Consider the following 19,873-nt stretch of genomic DNA (forward strand, 5'->3'; position numbering starts at 1 on the left):
CAGCCTTTTGAGAGGAAGCATTTTGCTCTCTTTCAGTGAGACATTTAAAATCAAACTTCTTCCCCAACGTTCAAACCCTCTCAGCCTGAAAATCCTGGCTGAGGAGAATATTCATGTTACACATGGGAATAGAGGTTCTAGTGAATTTGTCATCCATGGTTACCTTCCCTATGCATAAACCACTTAATCCTTACAAGATTTCCCTTCACTCAGTCTCTCATACACATAGGGTGACCAGATGGACAATCCCAATTTTGGGTCTTTTTCTTATATAGGCTCCTATTACCCCCCACCCCCGGCCCAATTTTTCACATTTGCTGTCTGGTCACACACACCCCCCCCCCACACACACACACACACTTTCTCTTTATTTCCAAAAATAAAATGGAGTTAAATACATTGTGCCTGCATAGAAAGAGTCAACTGGGGCACAAGTCATTTTTCTGCTTTCGCTCACCATTTCTCAGCCATGTTTTCTGCATTCTGTGGCACTCCCTGTGTTAGTGGAATAAGGTACCTTTACACCTCCTTTAAATATTTCAAACTAAAACTCTTTGAAAATGGAGTCTGGAAATACACTTTCTTTTTATGTAGAGGGAGAAATTCTGGTGCCTGTGTCATAGTATTTAAATACAAACAAACAAACATTTAATTTTTAAAAATATTGTCATTTGAAAAAGAAATATTTATCCATTTAAGATTTAGGGTGAAATCTTGGCCCCACTGAAGTCTTTTGGCCTTTTCCATAGTTTTATCCCTAGTGATTGTCATCAAATATGTGCCAAACTTTAAAAATATAATGAAAGCAGAGATGTAATGAATATCCTGTGTGGATTGATTATTTCAAAATTGGTGGAAACGAAAATCCACTGATAACACAAGTAAAGGCTTACCTGCCTTTAACAACTGAGGTGCCAAGTGGCCTGGAGAGACCTGGACCTTGTTCTGCAAACACTTAAGCATGTGAGTAAACTTTATTCATCCAAGAAATCAGATTGACAACAATAGGAGTACTCATGTAAACCAAATTACTCCTGTGCTGAAGTGCTTGCAGGATTAGGCCCCAATCCTGCAATCTGATCTGCACAGATGAACCCCTCTTCCTGAGCAGAGCACACCCTCCATTCAGTATAGTCTTCCCACATTGATCAGATTACAGTACCACAGACTCAGAATGGAAGCTCTATGGGGTACGGATTGTGTCCTTTTATGAGACTGTCATTTGTCATTTCCACAAGCACAGCCCGATGGAAATAATAATAGCAATAAATATTAGAACACATTGTAAACTGATTTAAATTTAAAATCATAAAATGTTCCTTTGGAACATTTTTTTTCCATTGGAATAACATTGGTTTATTTATAATTTTAAATAGAAAGCTAATTACTCACAATGCATAGGGATTGGGAAGGGAGCACAAATGTACCTTTGTGAAATAGAGTGCAAAAATAATCCAGAAAATTGTACACAGTGTGAAATCTGGCCCACCAGCCTTGCTTTGGGGTGATGATGGGAAGAAAGCAATTTAACAGCAGACTAAGGAAGTGTCCTAACAGGATTATATAAAGAAAATTGAAAGCATAATTGGGTCTTGGTAACCGTAATTAAAACAATACCCTGCCACGGGAAATTAAACCCATCACACACAACACATCAATTAAATCTGTACTGCCTTGTTCTCTCTTAACTAGGTTTTTTTTATTCTGTTCCTAATTTAAAGTACCCAGGCACCATTTCCTGATTCTCTAGGAGAAGACCAAGTAAAAACTCACTTTGGTCCTGATCCTGCAAATCCTACAAACAGACCCTGCACCCACATGGAGACAACTGCAGGTTAGGGGCCTTTGCGTAGGGAATATGTGCAGGTACTGGGGATGGGATCCTCTCCCTGATTTAGTGACGGTGCCTGGACAACTAGCACAACCACTCTGTATTTGCAGCTTCCGTGACTCCTCATTGTCCAATGCTCCTAATTTTCCAATGCTAGAAAAAATAAAAAATAAAACAAACACCACAATCCTCCGCAAACATTGAGAATATATATTTTAAAAACTACACATTAGGCCCTGTTTACAAGATGTTAAATGTTCTTCTGAATATTACTGCAATTAAGATTAAAATGTACCTTGATTTCTGATATGAGAGCAGCAGAGACCAAATATCGTAAGGTCATGGCAGAAATAGTTACTGTCTGGGGAAGGAGGGTATAAAGGTAAAATGTTCAGCAACAAAGGGATAGATTTTTATTTACAGATCCTTACAATGCAGTGGATGATCCATATCAAGTAACAACAGTTTTAGAAGTAGTCAACCTGAAAGTAACTCTTTAAATAGAGGAGAATGTTTCCCCTTTGATACTACATACATCCTACAGCTTTATTTCTGCAAGACATCAAGACATTTTAATACCCACTCTCGACACTCCTTAAATGCTTCCACAGGTTTCAGCAAGCCCATCTTGGCTTCATTTCTGAGTTCAGCATCCATTCCATTACGATCTTCATCCATCCACCCAAGTAACGCCTAGAAAAGATACACAAGCTGAATGGCCATTCATGTTTCAGATGAACACTGGACCAAATTAAAATGCTGAGCAACTCCAAAACTGTTTGCTCCCTCTCTCCATTATATTCTATTGGTAACAACAAGCCAATTTATATTGATTAGGATCTTTTCAACAGGCCAACTGTGTATACAGCTATTCTGCCTTCAATCTTAAATACACAGAATTGTCATTGTAAGTAGCTGCTTCTCTAGCTCACTACTTAGTAGAAAAAGGAAACACTTAGTTTCCAATAAACCACAGGGCCAGTATTCTGCATAAACAATTATCTTTCTTTGCATGTCTCAAACCACAGTTTCCTCCGGAGGCCATGAATGTCTGTGCTCCTGATTTTTTAGTCTTGTAAGTACTATAGTAGGGGACCAAAAAGGCACCAAGAAAAAAGCAGACACAAACTACAGTTTCCATAGCAATGTTTCAAACAAAGTGGCAGAAACAAACACAAGAAAAATGTTTCTTCCTTCTGTGTGCAGTTGTGGGATTCACTTCTGCAAGGGGTCAAAAGGTTAAAAACTGGGTTTGGATAATGTATGCTAATTACTGGATAATCAAATTTCATGCTCTTTGGCCTGGGCAAACAGCCACAGGGATCTGTAAGGAATCCCCCCATGTACAGTGTTGCACAAGTAGTCAGGTGCATCATGACGCAGAAAGATTTTCATTTTCTCTGAAGCATCAACTATTGGCAGGGTGCTAGACTCGCAGGAGGAAGTGGTCTGTTCCTCAGTGGCAAAGCTTCCATTAGTAAGCAATATCTTTGTACCTGGTATCTCTCCACAATGTGAAAGCCAATGGCAGACTGCAACTTGCGCAGACAAATTGGACACAGATCCAATGGGCGTCGGTCTGATTCCTCCAGGTGATTGGAACCCTGCATCACACACTGCAGCCACTGACAGTGATGGAGTCCAAAGATGTGCCCAATCTCATGGGTCAGGGTCTGAAACACAGGTCTTATTTTGCAAATTATTGTAAACTATGTTTTCCACTCTCCCTACACTGGCAGTACCCATTACAGCACCTTACAAAATGGGCTGATGATAAAACGGTTCCACTTCCAACCCACTCCAAGACAGGGCAACAGACCTGGCACGGGGCTGGTACCAATTTTAGTTACAGAAAAATGAAGCGGATGGCCTTGTAGTTAAGGAAAGGAAGTGAGTGTTCAATTCCCAGTCCTGCCACAAACTTCCTCTGTGAACTGGGTGAGTCACAATTGCTCTGTGCTTCAGTTCCCCAGCTGCAAAATGGGGATAGTAATACTTACTTTCTTCCATCCTTGTTCTGTATTGTGGATTTGGGCTCTAAGCTCCCTGAGGTAGGGACTATCTCTTCCTATCTGTTTATACAGCACCTAGCACAGTGAAGCCCTAATTTCAGCTGGGGCCTCTAGACACTATTGTAATAAAAACAAGATATCCCGCTCCCCAGAATATGCTCAAGGGATTTAAAAAAAACTGATGTTTGTTTATAAGGATAATTCTTCACACTTCTGCATAGTGCTAACATCCAGGGAGCAAAAAGTGCCTCACAAACAATATCAAGCTAAGACTCGCAGCCCCCGACTGACCCGCAGAGGTTGAGTTTACTGACATTCAAATTAAGGATTTACTATGTTTTACTTAGTTCAGTCAATATTGAGCACAGGGAGGCATGGTCTTCCTTGATTTGGAAATTAAAACATATTGAATAGGTGAAGTGATTTCTCCAGTTTAGAAAAATGCACCTAGCGTTCCCTCTAGGTCCTCGGACACAGGCTATCAAACCACATCCATCTACTGACAACAGGAACCACTAACAACAACAACAAAGACCTTCCTGCAGCTACAAAAAATCTCAAGCCCTCAGGTATCCCACAGACACCATCTCTTCAGGAAGAGGGTGATTAAACAGATAGGCCTGGAGGTTACTAAACAGGCTCCATCCAACCAAAGTGAAGCAGATTGGCAGTGGATCCAGATTAATGGAGTTTGGATCCAATCCAACCACCAAAGGGCTCTTAGCAAACCAAAGCCCCTCCCCCTTGCAAAAATGCTCATGCCACTCCTGGTTCTCTGCCCCACCAGTTCTAATCCCTGCTCCCCAGTCCTCACAGCAAACACCAACACTCTCTTGAGATGAACTGTATCCTTGGATCCAAACTTTGTCACTTCTTGGGCCTCTTCTCAACCCAGGGTTCAGACTCACGGATCTTGCTTTAATCCACCCTTTCCAAGTACCCTCTACTGAGAGCACCCTGCTCCCATATACTACTCATGGGGGAATTCTGCGCCACTGTGTAATGCAAAATTTTGCAGAAATTAATGTGCCCACAGAATTTCCTTTCCCCCACAGAAATGGGCTGCAGTGCTGCTGGACGCCACTAGGGGGCACAGGACCCAGTAGAGCCCAGTTCACACATAGAAGACACTACCAGGGGGAGGGAGTTAGAGGTTTCCCCGACCGCAGCACTTCTCAGCACACCCTCAGGGAAGGAGATGGCAGCGTTCAGAAAACACCACACAAGCCTGGGACCAAGCATCAGGCTGCTTCTCCCTTGGGATCTCTGGGCACTGAGGGGTAGGGGAGCAGGTGTCTGGGGCTGCAGGGGCCATGGCTGGGCTCTGGGGGCAGAGGGGTGCAGGTGTCTGGGCTCTGGGGGTACCCTGCAGCTGGGCTCGGGGGGGGGGGAGGGGTTTCAGGTGTATTAGCTGTGGGGGGCATGGCTAGACTCTGGGGGGGGGGGGAAAGAGGTTGTAGGTCTCTGGCTCCCAGCAGGGCTCTGTGGGAGAGGGGGGCAGAGAAACAGGATTGTCGTAGGGGTTTCTTTAACTCTCTACTCCTGCGGGAATTTTTGTGTGTCTCTGTATTGTTATAGACATACGTACTGACAGGTAAATAAATTACCAAAATAATTGAAACTGGTGTGATTATGTAGTGTTATTTCGACAAATAAAATGTGCAGGATTTTACAATATTGTATGCAGAATTTTTATTTTTTCGGTGCAGGAGTAATATACACAAGTGTAAGGAATATCAGCTTGAACATGCCACCTGATCTCCAATGCAGGGCTGGAGGATGAAGAGACAGATTCTGCTGTCATTTACACTGGTGTAACTCCATTGACTTCGCTGGAGTTGCTCCTGATTTACACCAGCAAGAGGAGAATTAAACCCTTAGAAACAAAAGCTATTTTTATTTCCAAATAGAAATTTAAGGCTTTCAATAACTCTCCAGAGCCCAACAGGCACCCACCTTGCAGGACCTCAGAAGCAGCAGACTGCTGATTACAGGAGCCATCAAAAACTGAGTAGTCTGCTGAGGGAAGCTTCTTGACTCTCTTCAGTCTGCCTTTGTAGCTCGCACTATAAAAGTCACTGTCATACCTGGCAAAGCTGAAGATCCCCATTCCTTAAGAAGAAATCAAAAAGGAATTCTATTAGAGAAGACACTTTCACAGTTCAGGGCAACTGCCCCGTATTCTTGCTCCGCGGTCCCTTGAGGGTGCATTCTAGGCTCCTCAACCAGCACCTCTTTTGGGCAGCCATCTCTCTCCCCCTCCTGACCAGGGGTTTTCCACGCTGTACGGTTCCCTGCCTACACTGATATTCCCAGCAAGTCAGACTGCCTATAACAGGCCAACGTCTGCGCGTTGGGTTCTCTGTGAAGACTCGTGAAGAGTGTAATTGCCAGTAGTTATAAGTTGAGCCCTACTTGCAAACACAACTGTGATTAAACTTACAATGATCTGAAGTCCTAGCTTTGCTATTTCAAGTCAATGCCAAAAGAGGACTTCTATGTTTTGAGTTACATTGTGTTAGATACACACAAGTCTTCAAACACGGGAAGCATCAAAATATAAAATAATATACATTGTACCATTTTGCTTTGCCACGTGTTCTAGTGAATGTACCCTTCAGTTTATGGCTCAGCACAGAAGGACAAGTAGATCTACCCTCATCTATTTCTGAGCAGACTAGCTACTGTTTAGCAGTGCACTGGTTTATAGCCCTGGAAAGCAGTACAAAGAGCAGCCTCTCTGAAGTAGTAAAAGTGCTTTACGTGTACTACTAGCGACCTCTTCTGGTCAAAGAAGGATTTGGCAGAGCTCAGAGCAAAGATCTGAAAAAACAAAACAAAAAAACCTCTTGCACTCAAGTATCAGGGGGTAGCCGTGTTAGTCTATCTACAAAAACAACAAGGAGTCTGGTGGCACCTTAAAGACTAACAGATTTATTTGGGCATAAGCTTTCGTGGGTAAAAACCTCACTTCTTCGGATGCATAGAGTGAAAGTTACAGATGCAGGCATTATATACTGACAGGTATTATTAAATAAATTACCAAAATAATTGAAATTGGTGTTTCAGTATATAATCATCAGTATATAATGCCTGCATCTGTAACTTTCATTCTATGCATCCAAAGAAGTGAGGTTTTTACCCACGAAAGCTTATGCCCAAATAAATCTGTTAGTCTTTAAGGTGCCACCAGACTCCTTGTTGCTCTTGCACTCAGATTCCCTTGATGTTTAAAAGCCCAATTAACCTTACTCATGTTGAGTAGCATTTCCTCCTTTGTGTAATCCCATTGATTTCAGTGGAACTACTCATATGAGCAAGAGTTGCAGATGTAGGTGCTAAATAATTGTCACATATTGACAGTGTAACACAATCTTCAAAAACGGGGAAAACACACACTTAGGATCCCATAGCGCACATGATTTTGCACACGCACAGTCTTTAAAAAAGGCACATGGATTATGACTGTTAATATTTTGCACTTATATGGCGTCTTTTCATCTCACCATGCTTTACAGACATTAATTTCATGTAGGGATACACTGTGGCACAGAGAGATTAAGTAACTTGTCCAAGGCCACCGAGAAAATCAGGAGCAAAGGCAGGATTAGTATCCAAAACACCTGGCTGCCTGTCTTGTACCTTAACCATATTATTATTGAAACGATATTATTGAAATGCACTACACTACGCAGGATCTATGCCACAGATACAGTACAGTTCCTTTTCAATTAATGAATCCAGATCTTCCACGTACAGGTCTGTCGCATCTTACGCGCATTTAACATGCACGCTTTCAGCTTTACGCGGTCGGCAAAAACAAAAACAAAAAAGAGAAAAATAACAATTTTAATACTGTACCTGTAATGCGGGGGATTCCGCCCGCCATTGAACTCAATGTAATTTTGACTATACGTGATTTTCGCTTTACGCGCTGACTGTGGAACCTAACCCCAGCGTAAGATGTGACAGACCTGTAGTGAGTCCAATATATTCCCACTGTGCTGATTTTTCTGAGCTGTCAAATCAAAATTATTGCAGGAATAACTGAAGTACAAGGCACCTTACTATGGAGCATTTCCTGTATGACAGGTCTCTGTGAAAAACAACGTAGTGGGACACTGAACATTACTAGGCTATTTATGTCCTTTTGGATGTTATAATTAGCAATGTGATGAGGAAGACATGAGGCCAGCGCCTCGCACTATTATTCACTGAGATGGAAAATGACTTCTGTGGCACCACTGATTCACAGTGACTCAGAAAGGAGTGGATGACTCAGGTTGTCAAACACAATTTACAAGGCTCCCTTCCCCACATTCGTGTGTGTAATTATCAGGGGCATTTGGTGCCTACTTTACATTAACCACCCCAGGTTGCTGTAAAAACAAAAACAGTCCATTTGAAAATCTATTCCTGCAGGATAAAATCCTGATGTCATCAACAGGAGTCCTGCATGTAAGAAGTCAGCAGGCCTACACCGCACATGATCAAAAGTTTCTACTGAGAATCATTGCTGACTTATAATAAAGAGAGAAGTGCTGTGTAGAGCAGCAGCAGAAAGAGAAACAATGATGTACACACACGAGAATGTTCAGGGCCTTAACTCTGCAATGCAGTATGGGAGTTCCACACCTGGCTCTCACTCCTCGGGTTTGAGGGGGGTACAAGTGATACAGGGGGAAAGAAATTGCCACTGAGGGAGGAATTGCCTTGTGTTGCCCAATAATGACCCACCTAGTTGACCATGTAACAGCAATGATGGGCCTCCAAAAAGTATCCATCCATGTGTATCCTGTCAGAAGGATGGCTGAGTTAAAAGGCCTGGAGGATGGCAAAGTTAAAATGGGGAGTGTGAAAGCAAAACTTTCCAGCCTCCCTAAGAGACATGGCCCAGAAGGTCACAGCCATTCCCAGGGAGAGGGACTGACTTAAAAAAATAAGTAAGATTACAATCACAGTTAGAGCTCCCCTTGCACATAAAGAAAACACAGTACAATACAAACAAGTAGCAAAAAGGGCAGGTGCCCACTATATCTAGGGGTCAAAAGGAGCGCTCTAGCTCTGCATTTCCCAGCTGTGTGTGTGTCATACTCTGACATTCCCCAAAGGAGCTTTAGATCTGATGATTTTCCTTGTGTGGTTTTCTCCATGACACAAAGCAGGACAGATCCTGAAAGGTACCAATCATCTACACCACCCAATAAAGTCAGCAAGTGTTCCTCAGAGGTGCTGAATAAATGTAAATTTCACCATCATGTTTAAGTTTACAGACAAAAAATGCAGACTGCCAGACGTTAAATGTAGCTTGAGAACTTGGGGTGGGATTCACGACAGTACTTGGGCACCTAAGACACAGTTTGGGCTCCACTGCAATCCACAAAATTCCCAGCAAACCGTGTAAGTGCCTAAACTCACTGAACACCTAAAGTTTTTCAGGGTAAAAGTTCCCTACCACCGTGAAGTGATGCTAAATTCTATAATGCAAGAGCCCTGCAGAAATGAACTCAAGTGGTAATTCTACAAATTGTGAGAGAGTCTCCAAAATGTGTGTGTGATGGCGTCATAAGATAGGTTCTGAATATGGGTACTTTAACATTTTCCCAGTGCATTTTATCTAATTGAAAATCTGCACAACAGCAATTATGAGTAAGGCTACGATTTAGTCACAGAATCCGTGACTTCCAGCGACCTCTGACTCCAGACTACGGTGGTTGGGAGCTGCAGGGTACCCCTGCCACCTCTGGCGGCCGCTGGAGCTCTAAGCCACCACAGGCGTCAGGGTACCCCACAGCTCCTGGCTGCCGCAGAGGAACCCCCAGATCTCCCAGCCACCATGGGTGGGGCACAGATGGTGGGGGAACCCCTGAGCTCTCAGCCGCCACAGGTGGCGGGGGCCCCCGGAGCTGCTGATGGAACCCCCAAACTCCTGGCCACTACGGGCAGCAGGGAACTCCCAAGCTCGCGGCCGCTGCGGGACCCCGGAGCTGTGGGTGACCAGGGGTACCCCACAGCTCCCAGCTGTTGCAGGCAGCTCCTAGTCCCTGTGCAGCTGCCCCACTTCAGGTAGCCTGGGGACCCGCAGATCCCCATTTTGTCAGGGATATATTTAGTAAAAGTCAGGGACAGGTCACGGCTTCAGTGAATTTTTCTTTTCTGCCCGTGACCCGTCGCTGACTTTTACTAAAAATATCCATGACAAAAAACTTAGCCTTAATTATGAGACTTTACATATTAGCAATAAATACACATATTGTTTCAGCATAAAACACCATGTATCTCAGCTTTTATATGTCAAACTGTAAACTAAACAACAAAGTGCATCCAAAGAACACATGCAGTTAGTCAAAAAGCCCCTGGCGCTGCATGTAAAATATTGTTTTTACAACATTATTTGAAGTTTGTGGCAAACGTTAAAGTGTTAAAGAATCCAGCAGATTATTTTACACTGGTCTCAAACTTCACTCAAATTTTAAATTTAGAGTTTGCAAATTTGGAATGGTATCAGGTGATTTACTGTATAATAAGGGATTACAGACTTCTCTCCTAAAGCAGGATTATGAACAAAGGTGCACAATGGGACATTATCTCTCTGACATTAAACAGACAGAAAATATGAAAAGTTACCACTATTTCTTAGTTAATTTCAGCAACTGCATATGGGCTTCTTTGGCACGTGAATTTATGCTTAATTAGCTGAATTTTCAGAAGGGTCTCAGCCATGGCCTTGAGTCACCGATGTATTACTCCACTTTTAAAGTTGGCATAACTCTACTGAAATTAGATGAAATGAGTTACACCACTGCCAAAGGGACATTTAGCAATGGGGAAATCAAGCCCCAAATCTTTATCTTTGAACCAGCTGTTCGGCGCATGGAAAAATTTGCAATTTGAGCACAAACAGCATTTGCTTCGCATTCACCATTCATCTGAGTGGACACCAAACACAAACAAATGTTGTCCCAAATACACGGACCACTGTTGAAGAAACCAAACACAATGATCCATACTGCCAGGCAATTAAAAAACAATTATTAAAACAACCAACTACAAAGCCAGAAGCCACGCTTGATCTTTACTTTATGTTAATCTGTTTAAATTGCTCATGAAAGGCGGAGAGAACAGAGAACACTTGTTTTTATTATTATATTTTCATCAGGTTTAGACAGATTTTTGCCTCCCCAATCTATTCATTTTAATTAGCCAGTTGTTGTAGAGGAAGCCTAGGCACATCACTTGGCTTGGTGGATGGCAGGGATATTCTTGGATTTTCTAGGTGCCAGAAGTTAGGTGCTGTGTTGTAACGCCCAAGTCCCTTCATGGATCCCACCCTCTATGCCTAGCTACTGAACAGAATGGGTGCAGCAGAGTGAAGTGGGTGCAACTTCCTTTTTAGAATCTCTGCCCTTTCTGAAGCACAGCTACGTGAATACAGATTGCTATTGTTAAATGCTATTCCGGCATTAGCCAGCACACAGCTGGCATACGTAGCACACACTATGGTGCAGGTGGAATTCCAACTTCCATTCTAGCCACTCCTTTTCAATTAATAATTATTTTCTTAAATTAATTTATTTTAGGCTAAAATTCGGCAGGCTTTGTTGAAGCTCAGAGGTATTTTGCGGCTGTGTGTGTATAAAGTTTTTATTAAAATCAGTGCTGACATTTTTTTTTTTTAAATGTAAAAAAGACCTCTTCCAGGCTGTATTATAGATTGTATGAGTCTTTTACAGCCTCCAAAAGCATGCTGGGTGCCTTGTTGTATCAATCAGCAGACATAGGCCTTGCCTCAAACAATGTACAAGCTTGACCCTGAGCACCTCCATCTCCCATTGGCTGCAGAGTCTCTCAACATCTTCCAGGATTGGACCATACTTTATAAGGCACAAGAGGAGGGGCTAGAGTTAAGGCTGAGCTTTCAACTTTAATACAGAGATTCCGACTGATGGCTTAATTTTTCAGTGTTAAAACTGCACTATTATAAAATATCATTAAAAAAGTATTTTAAAAGTTACCTAAAAGGGTAGATGGAGCTGTTCCAGGCAACTCTGGAAGTTCATGTTTCTATTTCAACTAAAGAAATCTAGTTTTTGATACTTGTCTCATTTTGGGTTCAGAGGTCATCTCTACCTAATAAAAATGTTCTCTGAAGGCACATTTTGTGGCAGGCAGGCAGTTCTGAAGTTAGGAGTCTAGTAGCACTGGGAAACACATCCTTTTAAAAAGCAACAGAGAGTCCTAGTTGCTTTTTACAGATCCAGACTAACACGGCTACCCCTCTGATACTTGACATCCTTTTAAGGCAGCTCTGGATATCAGTGGATGAGCTTGTGTACTGGGCCTATGTGCATGGTCCCTGCATTTAATTTAGAATTTGGTTCATTGTTTTGGTCCTGTTTTATTTTTGTCTTATTCATTTGCTCATTTTGTTTTAGTTTGGAGTTGTTTTGTATTTTGACTAACATTTGGTTTTCCCAAGTTTTTGATCATAGCCATATTAGGGCCAATCCTGAGACTGATGTCAGTGGCAAATGAGCACATTCAAAACCTCCCAGAATCTGGCCCTAAGCTGTATTGACTAGTTCAGGAAGGTACTTAAGTATGGGGCTAACTTTAAATGTGGGAGAAGTCTAATTCAAGTCCACTGGGCTACTCATAAACTGAGTCACATGCCTTGCTGACTTGGAGCCTGTGCCAGGTTTTGTCACAGGTGATACATAGATCATTTAGATTCCTCATTTCTGGAGTCACCTGGCCAATATAGGGGAAATAAAAATAAAAAACAACAACACTGAAATGGAAAAATACTGTTTAAATTAAAAATATACATAACGGGGCCAAAATCTTAACTGTGAACCTTTTCTCAGGTGAACATGATAAGTCAATTGATTCTTTTCAAACAGTATTTTGTTAAATAAGTTAGAATCTCAATTATAAAAGAAAGAATCAACATATAAAAAATTTCAAATTCACCACATGTGTAAGTAAGGGCAATTCCACTGATTTCTACGGGAGTTTGGCAAACAGCGTGCTTGTTGTATCAGGCCCATAAGCTGGGAATTGAAGAATGAGTCAAATCAGAAGCACCTATGCAAACTGGATTTGATTGCTAGCAATCAGACTCTGGAGAAATAGACAGAGCTACTGACACTGTGCTTTGGAGAGATGTCACACCAAAATCTACTTGCACTTCTGTCCAGCAATCCTCAAGGAAATCAATGCAGCTGTCCAATTATAACGGAGTACAGAATTGGACCCATGGCAAGACTGCTTTTTATGCCAAGTCAGTCTTGCAGTTAAATACACATGCCCACTCAGCCCTGCCGCTAAGCAAACCATTTTACCCTGTCACTGGCCTGATCAGATTGTGGCAAGCATACATGTTTTTGGAATAGCTAAGATGAGACAATGTTTTATATTTTTGCTTTGAATACCACAGGCACTCTATTTTATGGTGAAAAAGCCAAAGAACAATATTTTGAGGTGTAGATTTTGGGTATCAGAGACTAAAGGCTGCTGTGGTCCATGAAGTGAACTCATGCTGCAAACATGCAATCAGGACAGAGAGGGCCTGAGTTTCCTTTCACTAATGCAGGAGTCACTCCATTGCCCTTGATGTACTGACTCCTATTTTACAGTAAAGTGACACCGGACTCAAAACCAAACAGTCTAAATGTTATGACGACTTTATGCATTAAAAAAAAAATCACATTATCATTTGGGTTTTTTTGCAACAGCGAAAGTCTATGACAAGCTAGAGGCTCAATTAGTACTCCTAGGGAATGCCAAATTCTGATTTTGTGTGACCGGGAGATTTAGGAGTACAAGGAAGACTAGATCATAAGACTGCAAGCTTTTTTTTTAAAGTTATTTTCATTTAAAATTGTACACAACATAAAAGTGTACATAACATCTGCTGCGTGACTAACCTGTCAAAATATTTCTTATTTCCAGTATACCTACTGAAAGACATCGCCCATATCGTAGCCTGTTAGATAGAGGGTGTGACGGTTCTTAGTGTACTCAAGACTGAGAGTCCCCTTGTTATCCCCTACCTCCAGCATGAGGAAGTCCTGCCACTGCCTGGCTGGGCATCATCTCTCTAACACCATCAGCCTTTCAGCCACTCAAGCCCTCTCCTCTGGACTATGCCAGCCCTAACTTCCCCTTGCAGGTGAACAATAGGTGCTCCCCCCCTCCCCAAGTTCCTTTGGATCATTCTCCTATGACACTGGCAACTCACAGAAATCCCAGATCCTCTGCTCCCAAAGGAGTAGTGTATTCCAGTTTTATCTTAACCCACCGCTCCTGTAAACCACACAGTCCTTGTGAGCACTGAAATAAAGCTAGTATTGTTTTATTGTAAGAAAGAATAAAGATTTAACTAGAAACAAGAGAGCAGTGGAAACATATGGTTACAGTGCAAAACAGAATCACAAAATGTGAACTTGGGTCTATATTTATTAATAAATACCTTTCCTACCAAATAAAGTAGGTTTTCCCCACAAAGGTCAGTCTGTTACCATAGAATATCAGGGTTGGAAGGGACCTCAGGAGGTCATCTAGTCCAACCCCCTGCTCAAAGCAGGACCAATCCCCAGACAGATTTTTGCCCCAGATCTCTAAATGGCTCCCTCAAGGATTGAACTCCCAACCCAGGGTTTAGCAGGACAATGCTCAAATCACTGAGCTATTGCAGAGCTGTCTGGTTTACCAAGAAACATGATGCAAACATGCATGAAAACACCCTCGTTCCACAAGGGGTTTCCTTAGTGAATCGATCCAGAGGGTCTTTCCTCCTGTTATACTGAAACCAACTGTTTGTTCCTATTCAGAGACAGGGCAAACCCCTGTATTGTTGTAAAGTCCCTTTTTTTATCTTCAAGTGGTTTCGATTGTTTGCAGTTGGCTCTGATGGTTTCCCATTCAAAGTCTTACTATTGCACAAAGCTAAACTGAGCCTTGCATTGCATCCTCAGCTAAACAGCAAGGGGTGACAACTCCCCCATCCTGGAACAGGCATTAACCCCAGTGACTAATTTTTACTGCAAGTCATAAAGCATTTGCTCTCTCATTTCATATATATCCATCCCATACATACATTTCACAATGATTATGAATCTTGACAAGTTATGAGTCTTCTGTAGATAGCTTACGTTTCTCTTTATGGATAAATATCCTGTACAATGTTTGGTGTCCTGGGTTTGTCTGAGGTGAGAGCTGTCTGCAAAGAACAGGGGACCCTTTGCCAGGGGTTTTGGTGTTGCAGAAGGTCCTCAGAGTCTTTGTAGCAGCAACTCACTAATTTTGGCTGTTCTTTTTCAGCCCACCCTCTGCTTGTGGCAGTAAGGAATCAAAGAAAAATAGGTGATTTGGACAGACGTTGACATGTTCTGAGCTGGGTTTAAGTTCTTTGGGCAGCAAAGCCTTCTTTATTTGCTTAAGATTTTGTTTTAAAAAGGAAAATGCACTGCTTACTTACCAGAGTATGAAAAATGACATCTTGAAAATGTGAACTCAATTTCTTTGGCACTTCTGTAACTCTCTAAACAAACAAAGAGAAACCAACACCAACCCAACTGTGTCAACCAAAAAAATCCCCTTTAGGGCCGTGAACTAATCCAACAAGATTCGGTATAGAAAGGGAAACATATTTAAAGTTATGAACAAAGTTTTAGGGATTTTTCTTTTAACAGCAGATCAATCAAAACTGTTTCTTACTTTTTGACTGTCTTTGGAATGTAGTGACTTTGAACTATATGAGTTGGAACAATATCACACACTATTTTTAAAATTATCTACCCATAAATTATATATCAGTTTAATTAACGTTTCCCATATTTATCATATTTTATACACATTTTAATAATAAATTGATTCCTAGCATTTTGGAGTCATTTTAGTTTTCTCCACTGATATACTCCGGACACAATACCTTCTGTCAAAGAGGCTTGGCCAAAGACAAAATTCCAGGACTCCCTTGGATAAAGATCTATCATTGTTATCCCAACAATACAGAAAGCATCTTCTGGCTTTTTCTTCTTTAGGTATTTCAAGAGGTCCCCTGTATAAACAGAAAAAAACTCCCTTCAAAAGAAGCATGAGTCACCACAGAGGAAACCTGTGAAAGCAGTCATAGGATTATGCCAATGGTTCTCAACCAGGTGGGTATTCAGAGGTGTTGTTGGGGGTACATCAACCCATCTAGATATTTGCCTAGTTTTCCAATAGGCTACATAAAAAGCAGTAGCGAAGTCACTACAAACTAAAATTTCATACTGACAATGACTTGTTTGTACTGCTCTATATACTTTACACTGAAATGTAAGTACAATATTTATATTCCAATTGATTTATTTTATAATTATAGGGTAAAAATGAGAAAGTCAGCAATTTTTCAACAATAGTGTGCTGTGCCACTTTTGTATTTTTACGTCTGATTTTGTAAGCAAGTAGTTTTTAAGTGAGGTGTAACTTGGGAGTACACAAGACAAATCAGACTCCTGAAAGGGATACTGGAGTACTGGATTATGCGATGTAGGGGTCCAGCCACATTATCAAACTGGAGCCATTAACGCTGCTAACGTGTGGTCAGATCCTATAAAAACCCTCCATACACAGAATTTCCAATGGGAGTTCTGCTTGTAGGATTGGTATCAGGATGAATCGGGGCTTGTCAACACACTGTATTAGTGCACAGAAAGCTACAGTACACTAGCTTGCTGTGCATTAAGTTGCCACGTGGACCCTGCTAAAGGGCACTGAAAGTTTCATAGTGAGCTTTGGCAAAGCAATAAGCCTAGACAAGCCCTCAGGGTAGATAATATTTTTCTATTCAATGCAGTGAATTATTGTTTTACAAGAGTGGTCAGGATGCTTAATAAAGGTAGATGTTTGAATCTATTGCAGGTTAAATGTCCTAAAAGTCAGAGGAACACTTGGTGGTCTCAGGAAAGTTTCTAGTAGTCACATCACAAAAATCACCACCTTGACTGACATTCTAAGGGTCAAAAAAGATAACATTAGAAACAGAAGAAAGGCCATACTGGTCAGACCAAAGGTCCGTCTAGCCCAGTATCTCGTCTTCCAACAGTGGCCAATGCCAGGTGCTTCAGAGGGAATCACAGAATATCAGGGTTGGAAGGGACCCCAGGAGGTCATCTAGTCCAACCCCCTGCTCAAAGCAGGGCCAATTCCCAACTAAATCATCCCAGCCAGGGCTTTGTCAAGCCTGACCTTAAAAAAAACCTCTATGAATAGGTAATCATCAAGTGATTTCATGGCAGTATCCAAAGAAAATGTATCTCAGTTTTAACTAGCTGGACATCTATTTGATCTTTAGATTCATACAATACATTTGCTTTAGTTTTAAATAACTAACGTTCAAGAGAAAACGACTTGGCTAGCTGAGCATTTGGTTAGTTTAGAGAACTTAGTGATCAAGCCTGAATGCACGACCAGGCATGTGTTCTATTGCTGTAACCAAATGACACAGCTGCTTTTGTGAAGCCTGATGCGGATGCTCTGACTTGAATGAATAACGCCACTGATGGCAACGGAACTACTCACATGAATAAAGGTTGCAGAATCAGGTCTGAAACCACAGCTGGGATTAGGATCTTGCATTACTGAGTCCTAGGGTAGGTCTATACTTTGCTTACCGCCAGACCTGGAGGTAAGCAATCGAACTTCTGGGTTCGATTTATCGCGTCTTGTCTAGACGCGATAAATCGATCCCGAAAGTGCTCGCCGTCGACGCCGGTACTCCTGCTCCGCGAGAGGAGTACGCGGAGTCGACGGAGGAGCCTGCCTGCTGCGTCTGGACCCGTGGTAAGTTCGAACTAAGATACTTCGACTTCAGCTACGTTATTCACGTAGCTGAAGTTGCGTATCTTAGTTTGAAGTGGGGGGTTAGTGTGGACCAGGCCCTAGACTTATGCTCAAACAACTAAGCCACACTTCTCCACTACACTGTAGGTCACATCATGACTGGAGATTCTGGTGAGCTGCTGACAAAGAATCTGAAGTTATCCATCCTTCTCTGTGTCTGCCTACGGCACTGATATAACCCCCCCATACTGCTGTATCTGAACACCTCACAATCTTTAATGTATTTATCATCACAACACCCCGACTTAGAGTGTAAAGAAACTCAGTTTTCATTTCTTTATTATCCCAATCTTTTAGCAATGAGGTGGTTCTGAATTTGATGTTGTTCTCCTCCTCCCTACATACCTGCATGAATCTGTAGATTGCATGTATACTCATTCACTCGAAAAGCACAACTTGTGTGTGAAACAGGAACCGGCTCCAGGATTTTTACAGATAAGCCATAGTAAAAGGCTTCACAGTAATCCTTCAACCATTTCATATAATCCTCCGTACTAACTTTGGTGTCCCCAAAAGAACCTATATAAGCAGTCCAAAATAACATCAGGTTATAAACCTGCTATGGCAGTTCATTCAATCAACTCATATTTTTTTTAAATCCCCCAAAAAGAATATTCCCTCTTATTTCATGTTTGTTAATGAACATCACATTTACCCCAAGTTATAAAAAGAAAATACGAGCAATATTATAGAACACGGCACAAACACAATTGTAACCTTTCACCATTTCCATGCAATTCCAAGAAAGCCTCTCTTTATTTTATTAACTTCTATTCCCTTAGCCTAAAAACAAAATTCTACTGCAATACTCCAAGGTACTACATCTCATAACAATGATACAGCCATGTTTGGGATGATTATTGTACAGTAATGAAGCAGGAGGTTTGTTTGTTTTTTAAATAAGGGCATTGTTTATCACTGTCAAGTGCTGAGATACTGGATATTAAAAACAACCAAACAATACAATGCTACCCACAAGAGGCAACACAGAAACTGACGTCAGTGCTGTAGACTGCAATAGTGAATCCATTACTCATAACTGTAATTAAAATTTCAGCTTTAAGAGTAATGGCAACTCCCATAAACACTGATCAAATATGGATGGAGTAGGGAAACTTTAGGACTGAGATTTAGCATATTGTATTTGTTTGTTGGTTTGTTTTTACCTTCAATGGGTTTCCTTTCCCAAGATTATGACTGTTCCTGTTTTTCTTAAAAAACACAATTTTATACACAAGTTAATCAAAAACTGTGAAAGCTACCAGGAAATACGACGTAAAACCATCTATATTATTTACTGTAATCCTCGATGACATGTCTCTATGCAACACACTACAGAAAAAAAAATATTAACAGTAATTTGCATTTCTATAGCACCTTTCATCCAAAGAAATCAAAGCACATTGTAAACATTGATTAAGCTTCACAACACTCCAGTAATGCTTAATTAAATATTCACCATTTTGAACATGGGTAAACCGAGGCACAAAAAGGCCTAATCCTACAAGTATTTATGGACGAGTTTACCTCTACTCACATGACTCAGTTCCATTGACTCTAATAGGTCTACTCAGATGAGTAAAATTAAGCACATCCATAAGCGCTTGCAGGATCAGGACTTTAGTGAATTTTCCATAACACCATAGCTGAATGTCTGAATCAGGAATAAAACCCAGGAGTCCTGACTCCCAAGTCCCCTGCTCTAACCACTAGACCACTTTGTCTGAGATCTACTATAAAGTCTTTTTATTTGAAAATTGGAACATATAACCTAATTAGTTCATATTTAATGGGACAGGCATATTAAAGACACAGATGGCTTGGTTCAGCGATCACAGTTAGACATTACCAATGGGCTGTACATAAATGGCACTTTTCTGAGATGTCGGTCTGCTTCTGTAAGGATCATTATAAAACTGTTCAAAGTCCTGGGTGGGCTCAGGGTGTGAGGAGATCCAGTCTGACTCCGAATGAAGAGTGATGGGTCTGAAGAGAACACTGTCTGGCTGAAACGCTTCATTCAGCAAACACTTCTCCCTAGACTCAAGATTCTCATACAGCTTCACAAGCTGTGTGTTCTTGGAGATCAATGCTGTCTTCAGGATCTGCTCAGAATGTTTAATTACCTTCATCTGAAAGA

At 41.4% G+C, this 19,873-nt stretch overlaps 1 protein-coding gene across 1 annotated transcript in view; it reads right to left on the reverse strand.

Annotated features, from left to right (window-relative positions):
- Window positions 1–2,020: 2,020 nt before the first annotated feature.
- The window catches only part of AMZ2 (archaelysin family metallopeptidase 2), a 28,683-nt gene continuing 10,830 nt past the window's right edge, over window positions 2,021–19,873 (reverse strand). Inside the window, 7 exon segments of the mRNA XM_054047562.1 lie at window positions 2,021–2,524; window positions 3,328–3,504; window positions 5,800–5,839; window positions 5,841–5,955; window positions 15,779–15,907; window positions 18,079–18,252; window positions 19,583–19,865. Coding sequence (XP_053903537.1) covers window positions 2,378–2,524; window positions 3,328–3,504; window positions 5,800–5,839; window positions 5,841–5,955; window positions 15,779–15,907; window positions 18,079–18,252; window positions 19,583–19,865 — 1,065 coding nt within the window. The 3' untranslated portion in view covers window positions 2,021–2,377.

This window comes from Malaclemys terrapin, chromosome 13 (assembly GCF_027887155.1).
Source record: "Malaclemys terrapin pileata isolate rMalTer1 chromosome 13, rMalTer1.hap1, whole genome shotgun sequence".
Taxonomy (NCBI): Eukaryota; Metazoa; Chordata; order Testudines; family Emydidae; genus Malaclemys; species Malaclemys terrapin.